The sequence below is a fragment of the Pterocles gutturalis genome, unplaced genomic scaffold (genome assembly GCF_000699245.1).
Source record: "Pterocles gutturalis isolate BGI_N339 unplaced genomic scaffold, ASM69924v1 scaffold18386, whole genome shotgun sequence".
In the NCBI taxonomy this organism is placed as follows: Eukaryota; Metazoa; Chordata; class Aves; order Pterocliformes; family Pteroclidae; genus Pterocles; species Pterocles gutturalis.
The window spans coordinates 12812-22034 of NW_010103497.1; the positions used below are offsets into that span (position 1 = coordinate 12812).

Below are 9223 nucleotides of genomic sequence, written 5' to 3' on the forward strand. Positions count from 1 at the left end.
CTCAGTAGACTCACAGTCCTGTCAAAAGTAATTTATTTCATATGTGTTATTTTTCATTTTGCTTCAAAAAAAACTGTAAGTCTTGACCCTGTCTTGTAGTAAGAATATTGTTTTTAGGACAGCTGAAATATTTTTGTTTCTTTTTTTTTTTTTTTTTTTTTTTTTTTTGAAAACAAGGGCATCCCAAAAAGTTCTTTTTTCAGAATCAGGTGACTCCAAAAAAGAGAAGGGAAAAAAAAAATGCTATGGAAAAATGCATTTCTTTGTCTCTGCTGCATCTGGGATGTGGCTGTGCCCCAGGAGCCTAGAGAATTGCAGAGTTACAATGTGCCTGAGCTCAGGGCCCCAACTTTCCAGCTACGTATAAACATTCCTCTTGCTTCAGCTGAAGCATGCACTTCTGGTTTGCGTAAAAAAACATTTGCAAGAACTCTCCCGAGTAAGATCATTTGAGTATGATTTTGGCCGCAGCTATTTACAAGTACAGGCTTTGACTGAAGTGAGTAATTGAATTACGTTGAGCCTCTGAAGTTTGCCTTTTATTTATATATTTCCCCCAATTGTGTGGCTCAGTCTGCCATTGGCTGCGATCCCTGCAGCCTACCCGAGGGCTCTGCAGTTACATAAGGCTCTGCTGGGAGCCTATATAAAGCCTTTTTGCACTCCAGCAAGAGACAGAATTTTATCAAGATCCAAGTCCCACTGCTTTAGTTTGCACAAGCAGGAGGAGATTTGCTTGAAGATATACCGAAACCTGAACCCAGGCTGGTTTGTTTGCTAGCCAGTACTTCACAGCTGTCAACCTGAGTCGCAAGTAGCAGCTACTGTAAGTAGCTTCTGTGCACTATGAAGAATTTTTCATTTCCTATGCAGGATAACACACATCAGACTGAGAGTCCTTCACCTCACAGATTCCTGAGTTTGACAAATCAGTCAGATCCTGTTGGAAGACCAGAAAGAGATGAGCAATTAGCTCAAGTAGAGATTGCTGTACTGGGGGTCATATTTCTGACTGCATCTGTGGGCAATTTTATTCTCATACTGGTACTGTGGCGAAGAAGAAAGAAGCTCTCTAGGATGTATGTATTCATGCTTCACCTCAGCATCGCTGACTTAGTGGTAGCCTTTTTTCAAGTGCTGCCTCAGCTCATATGGGATATTACAGACGTGTTCATAGGGCCAGATTTCTTGTGCAGAACTATCAAGTATCTACAATTGTTGGGCATGTTTGCCTCTACCTATATGATAGTGGTCATGACAGTGGACAGATATCAAGCGGTTTGCTACCCTATGGTCACTTTCCAAAAGAAGAGAGCTCTCTGGAACATCCCCATTTGCACCAGCTGGTCTTTATCACTGATTCTTAGCCTACCACAGGTATTTATCTTTTCTAAGACTGAAATATCTCCAGGTGTCTTTGAATGTTGGGGTGAATTTATTCAGCCATGGGGTCCGAGGGCATATGTGACTTGGATTTTTGTAGTTATATTCTTCATTCCTTCAGCCATCCTTATCACATGCCAGGTTAAGATTTGCAAAATAATAAAAAAAAATTTATATGTGAAAAAACAGAATGAATATGAAGTAACAAATCAGAAGCAAGTCCTGCCATCCCGAGCAAGCAGTGTGAACTGTATTTCAAAGGCTATGATCAAGACTGTAAAAATGACAGTGGTGACAGTTGTTGCGTATGTTCTCTGTTGGTCACCTTTCTTCATTGCACAGCTGTGGTCTGTGTGGTTCCCCAGCATCGTGACTGAAGGTAAGATACTTTCTATACTCATTCATAACTTCATAGCAGGCTAGCACATTGCTATATGGCTCTGTATTTGCACTTTGCTTTTGTGTAAAAGTTGCATGTGGTCATTTGAGTATGATTAAAAAGAAAATCCTGGATTGATTATCTGCTATATTTAATTAGGCACAGAGAACTTCATGTGCTCTGGGATCAAAACATCATATAAGTGTGTATTTTATGTGTGTATATTTTGAGGGATTAGTGATTTAAAGATTAAAAAAACAACACAGGGAAAAGTATCATATGCTCTGGCAAGGGTTCAGACTTTTAGAGGTATTAGAGACAATAGCACCAGTATTTTGGGTTCTTGAGATGAAAAGGAAAATAATAAAATAAAGATTTCTTATTTACTGGATGGAACAGTGATGTTATAAGACATCTGATTTTTTATGGAATACTGAAATCATACTGATGAAATCTCTGTAATACACTATGAAACAATTAAAAGTTGTGAAGCAGCTGTTTATAGAGAAAAAAAAAAAAAAAAAAGCAAGCCTGAGAGAGATATCAAAGAACACCATGTTATAAACCAGGTTAATCTTGTCAAACGTATGCTGTTGGCTCTTTGTGAAAGGCAGACTCTGCATGTGACTTTAAAAAAGTTCACCTATTCTAAATACAGAGATATAAACCAAAGGAGAAAAAAAAAATCTTCTGATCTGTGTTTTAAGAATTCTTTCTGTCAGGGTGAGTCTGAGTCTCACTGTACATATATTTATATCTGTATCTATATCTGTATTTGTCCATAGCTGTATAGCAGGTTAGCAATTGCTTTTACATTTAATGCAACTACGTAAAAAAAGAGCTATATAGAACTGTTTAACTCTGAAATGCATATGGTACAGTGTGCTTCATACCTTCAACAGTTACAAATTGCATGGAATAAATGGGAGCTTCCTACTGTTAGATTAACTTTAATATATGAGCAGGTATACCAGAAAGCAGCAGGCTGTGAAAATGTTAATTATTTGTACAAGTGCTTTATTTACTCTGTTATTCCTTTATTTCATTCTAGGTCCGGCATTCACCATTATCATGCTCCTTGGCAATTTAAATAGTTGTACCAATCCATGGATTTACATGTATTTCTGTGGCCACATTCCATATTGCACAAATAAGCAGCTGGAGAACACCTCGGCTCAAGAGGAATCAGTGATCACAGGCAGCATTCATTTCGTAGACAGAGACCCCGAGGAAAACAGTACTTCTGCATAAATGTTGAATGCTTTTTGTTGTTTTGTTATATTTGCTATGTTTCCAAGACATATCAATATTTTACACTGTCCCTTGTTTTGTGGGTAAGGAAGCTGGAAAATCCTCGGTTGTTGTATAAATGTATTTCTCTGCAGTCCTTTAGCATATACAGGAAGTTTCTGTGTTGTGCAAGCTTGACTCAGTACTTCCATCACCACTGTGTTACCAGAATAAATTCTTGTAAAGACTGACAAAAATACATAAAAGTATCTTAGATATTTTGTGTCCTAAAGTACTTTCTTTTCTGTGATTCTGAATTTCTAAGTTGTAAAATGTTGCAACTAACTGGTCCAACAAATTGAAACATAATTGGAAAGGAATCTGGCATAATTAGACTTGAATGTGTGTTCAAATTGAACCATGAATCACATCATTCTGGTGTGATTGGGAGACAGTTTGACAAATCTTCAGAAGGTAGTAGAAAGTCAGAAAAATCCATTGCCAACTATTACTAATGTTTGTTTTAAATTGATTTCTTATATACTTTTATTAAATACCTACCAGCTTAATATCATTTTTCAAAAAGAGAATTCAGTGTCCTTGTGACACTGTACACCCACTTCAGTTTCGAATGCCATTGTGGATTGCAGGAGGTCAGCAGCAGTCCAGGTTTGTGGCTTCACACCATGGGATTTGATTGTCCATGCATTCCCTGATGTGCAAGCAGTTAACTGAAACTCTTCACACATACACACATACGTTTATATGTACTTTAAAGAAAAATGGACGTGAGGAATGTACATTTTAATTTGGTATTAATTTGTTCTGGCGTGTAATTTATTGACAGAGTGTGCTTAGAACCTCTTCAGGTTCAAATTAAATTCATTCCCCTCCATGGTAAAAATAAATCTGCATATCTTTGTCTCAAAATGCCATTTGCTTGCTAGTTTGTGGGTGTTTTATGCAGGTAGCTATTTATTCCCCTTTCAGTGTCTGAAATCTAATCAGAGGAGTATGGCAGGAATATTAGCAAGGCTCTTTCAGGTGTTAATAGAGCTGCATTCACAGAGATTCTTGGCAATACTTGCATATCATCTGCCTACATTATACTATGTTTCATCTGTGCTATTCACATTTCATTTTTATGAGTGCTAGCAATCTCAAATTTAAATGGAAAAGCTATAAAAGTGGGGTTTTTTTAGTAGTCTTTAAATTGTACTCAAAGAAATACTGATTTAAACTAAATACTGATTGAATTGTGCGAAGTGCTGCTGTACGATGAATAGTTACGCTTCAGGTTAATGTGTGCTCATATGACTGAGTATTCTTATTTCTATATAGTTACACCAGATAGGGGTATGAAACAATATTGCTGTTCTTTATGATGGGAAAAGCTACAGTCCCAGTCCAGCCGGCAAGAAGAACAGGTCTCCAGAAAGTAGGAGGAGGAAGAAGGTGGATGAAGATAGTAACAGAGCCAGGCAGGAATGGGAAAGGTCTGTACGAAGTCTCTTATTATAATTGCAATTGATACTTTTTTTAGAACCATTCTGTAACTCAAATGACAGTGTCCTTGTCTGGGGTATGAATATCCAAAATACAATCCACACTATTGATAGGTTATATGTTGTATTCGGCCACTGACTTTCTAAGATCTTCACTCAAATTAGCTCTTGGTTAGGCTCTCCCTTATGACTTAATCCAATGGTTAATGGTGGATGGTTTTTGTTTTTCTACTTCCTTTGGTTGCAGCGAGTTACATAGTAAAATATGCAGTGTTGAAAGGAACTGTAAATAGAAATACTTAACAAATTACCTGTGTCATTGTACTACTGGATTTGCAGCAAAACACACTGAAAACCTCTAATGGTATACATTTGCAAGGAAAATAGACGTTCAGATTGCATGCAAATAGTCATCCAGATCCAGAACTGACCTAAATCACGGTACTGCTCAGAGACCGCAGTGGAGCCGTGACATTTTACACCAACTGATCTGGCCTCTGATATCTAAAAGCTAGAACTTCAACTACTTAAATTTCTGCATTGCTCATATATTTGTTACTGTCTCTATAAATAATTTGGTAGAGCTTGATTTCTCAAATAACAGTAGCTTAATGTGTTCTATAAAAGTCTGAGAGCAATATTAGCTGTCCATATTTCAGATATTTTGATCATGTAATGTAATGAAATGCCAGAACTTCTGAAGTTCAGTAATGAATGCTCACTGTCTGAAATGTTCAAAACAACGATATTTTTGTCTCTCAAGTGCTTTCTTTCTGATTTTTAAATTTTATTTCCTCTTGGATCAGTCCTGCTGTTAAGAAGAAAAATAAAGGCTACCGTGCTACAGTGTCAAACTACAGGCTATGGACACTTAGTTTCAGTCCATCAAGAGATATTTGAACACAGGTATTCCTGCCTTTTTTCCTAGGAAAGTGGATTGGTCTGCATTTTCCAAATGTATGTCATTATCTTGCATGGCCTGCCCCACCTGCCCCATGGGCAGCACTGACTCCTGACAAACACACTCAATGGGGAGTTTCTTCTGGTCCACAGTTTTCTGTCAAAACTCATTTTCAAATGATGGAAAATTCATTTTGATAACTTTTTTTTTTTCCTAATAAGCTGTGCTTTACAGGACTTGTTTACTTCTTGAAGAAGAAGATATTTTAAAATATTAAGAAATTTTTCTCTTTGTAGATTTGGCCATAAGTTTTCTTGGGAGTTGTAGTTTGAACATCTTGTGCCCTTGTTTTCCTTTATATTTTGATTCTTCAGCTGGACTATATCCCGAATCACTGTCACTTAGATTTCTAATAGGCATTATAGCGTCTCATTAAGAGGGATGACTGTGAGGCATCACTGTAGTCTGGCCAAGGCGTTTAATCCTTATTGGAGAATCAGAAACTCAAACACACAAATCCCTGGAGGCACTGTGGAAGCATGTGCAAATGAAAAAATCCAATTATCAGAAGAAAGCCTTCCTCATCAATGCTTAGATTCTGTTTTCTCACACAAATAATTTCTGACCAAAAAAATATGTGGTGTACAAGTTCACAGTCTTGAAGTGAATGGCTACGTTGTTGATACTGACACTGCAATTAGTTACTGGTTATCTGTTTTTGTTTTATTTTGCTTTTTTGACTTTCCAGGGTTTTGTTACCACTTGGGAAAGGCACAATTCAGTAAAAGGAATTACATTATTTCTTAAAAATTGTTGGTTTATATTTTGCAGTACAGATAAGAATAATCAAAGACAATGTAATCAATCATTTTTGTATAGATTTATTATAGGGAAAAAAACCAAACCCTAGTAGAACTAAAGGAAAATTCCAACATGTGTTTTGCATTCTTTACAGTATATTTTGATAATTCAAAATATATTCAAATATTCTATATTCTACAGTATTTTCATAGCCAGTCCAGGTTCAGATACTTGTAAATGGTGAATACTGAGGTCAGAGGTATTGGGAGAGAATCTCTTTAATCTTTCAGTGACATGATGCTGAGAAATTTTAGATGGTGACAAACTAATGTCCTGCCAATTTCATTTTGATCACTTAGTTCTGACAATGGTAACTGGTTATCAGGTCAGTTAAAATGCTCCTGTATCTGCGTTGTTGGGGCATGACTGGCAGTGTGATGTGGAGACCCAAGTTGGAACTGTCAGAGTTTGTTATGTGAGTAGACATGGTATGCAGACATGGCACTATTGTCTAGTTCCCAAACACATGGCCAGGACAAAAGTATCCTCAAGAGCTTGTGAATGTTAACTATTCTTGGCCAAAGAGAATCATGAGCAGACAAAAGCAAAGCAAGATGATCCAGCTACTCAGTTCTTTCAGTCAAATCCAGTTTGGGTTGGATTCCTCAGAGAAAAAAAAAAAGGCAAAAAAAACCCCAAGCCCAGAAACAAGCCATTTTCTGTCTTCATAAGGCAGGGATTTAGCCCTGGATGCCCTGGGTACCTACAGAAAACATCCATGATTGTCAACTACGTGATTCATACATGCAGGGAAATAGGACTGTGAAGGAAAACAGTTCAAATGGGAATTGTATTACTTACAGTAAGGCAGTCACAAATAATTTATTTACTACTGTATTAGCTGATCCATATAGATTTGAATTGAAAGGAAATCACACTGTTAGAAAATCAGAAATGAAACCTGATGTAACTTATGCTACCACATCAAAACTCCAACTACAAGCCCAAAACCCACCTCTTCAGTCCTATGTGTGCCAACCCCAGGACCCTCTGTGCTCTCATGGTCCCAGGTAGAGCTTCACGATCAGCAATGCAGCTCCCAAATTCTACCTGTCCTAATCTCTTGCAGAGGTACCCCAGGTTGTCTTCACTTTACCTTTCTGAAACAAAGGATGGAAGCTGTGTCTTTTTCTTGGGCTTATATGATGCTCCTGCTATTACCACTTGAGGTCTTTCTGAGGCAAGATCTCTTCTCGTTAAGAAGGCAAATTCTGGGCATCTTTACAAGCCTGCTAAAATTTCCATTACTTTGCGCTTCATTTTTTTGGGAACGAAGGAAAGAATAGGCTTTGAGTGAAGCTAAGTAGGCCATATGCTTCCTTTTCTTGCCAACACAGCAGACCAAAGCATATGCTTTCCACCAATAGGTCATAGCAACTAATTTAACCTATTCTATCATCCAGCTCCATAATGAACTTTGGAGGTAATGAAACTCTAACCAAAGGCTTCTTAAATTTCCATCCAAATGTTGCCCTAGAGATACAGTCCAAAAATACTCAGGTGCTATTGCATTCATCAGATGCTTTTTATATCGTGACTGACACTCTGAAAGACCTTCAGAATTGCAGATTTGAGTTTCTTGCATCCATTTCAGTGTACTTACCAAAAATAGTTAAAATTGTATATAATACCAAATTTTAGCAACAAATCTCCTGAATTCTGAGGTAACAACACAGGAATCAGTAGGACCTTGTGAAGGAAACATTTCAATACTATCTGGGAAAGAAGTTTGAAAAAATGCCAAACAAAAACATTTGACCTTGAAGATCTGTGAAAATTATGGCTGGGGAGTTGGGTACAACTAGAGACAGACATCAGCTTGTATCTCAGTAACCACTTTTCAAGAGAATTGATGCAGTAACAGATATCAAAAACAGATACAAGAAGGACTTGATGTTATTGTAATCATTGTAATTATCACCATCAACACCATGAAATGGTGACATATTACCTACAGTAAGTTTTTTAAAAACCCCATAAACTTGGCACTGTGCAACATACATAGACCAGTCCTGAAGCTGAAATAATACAAAAGGCACAATTTCAATCACAAATACAACTTCTGCCTCTGATGTTGCTATTTTATTTAGCTTTGGTTCCAAGATTATTGTTCTGTGCATTGAATTCCATGAAGCTACCCAAAGTTTAATTTTGGCACAAAACATTAAAAAATTGTTTCATGTTTATACATTTAGTTGTGTATATATTAAACTAAAATTGTTGCTTTAAGATGCTGGTCTTGTATTCCTTGGCTTATTCTTGGGTTCAGTTATCTATATTGCCACCTTTTAAGAGATGCTAGGAATAAATTACCTGCTGGCTATCGCACTATATTGGAAATGTTTGCCCTTTTATCTAAATGTGTTACTAGATGTCTGGCCTCAAATGATTTCATGCTGAGTGGCTACAGCTTTTGGCTTAATGATGGGAAAAATTGTACTTCATCATAGAGAATACAAACTTTCTGGCAAGCACTGTTGTCATGTGTACACAATACTTATTGATACATTTAACACAAATTCCAATCTACTGGCCATGTGATTCATATTCTTGATCCTCTGTTGACAAGACTGATGCAATCTCATGTTCTGAAATGGTGTGTGTTCAGCTGTAAATGTCTTCTTACAAAAAATATGTTAGCAAAACCCTGGGAAATAAATTATTTTCTTCTCAGCATCTGTGCTTTGAGTTTAATGCATTTGCTGTGAAAGAAGAGATTAAAAACTGCACTGTAGCATTTGGGCTTGACTTGTGTTTCCATTCACACAGGGAAGTAATACTGGATTGTATGACATATAGATTGTATTAAAGGAATGATATAATGCAAAGGAGGTGATTCTCCCCCTCTACTTTGTTCCTGTGAGACCCCACCTGGAGTACTGTGTTCAGATGTGGGGCCCCCAACATAAAAAAGACCTGGACCTATTGGAGAGAGTCCAGAGGAGAGCCACGAAATTGGTCAGA

The 9223-nt window shown here is 37.1% G+C and overlaps 1 protein-coding gene across 1 annotated transcript; it reads left to right on the top strand.

Moving 5' to 3' along the window:
• The first annotated feature begins 685 nt into the window (after window positions 1-685).
• LOC104471403 ([Arg8]-vasotocin receptor-like) lies at window positions 686-3013 on the top strand. The gene is made up of 2 exons (XM_010086739.1): window positions 686-1762; window positions 2814-3013. Exons 1-2 carry the CDS (start codon window positions 847-849, stop codon window positions 3011-3013), a joined length of 1116 nt encoding a protein of 371 aa, XP_010085041.1. The 5' UTR covers window positions 686-846.
• Window positions 3014-9223: the final 6210 nt, after the last annotated feature.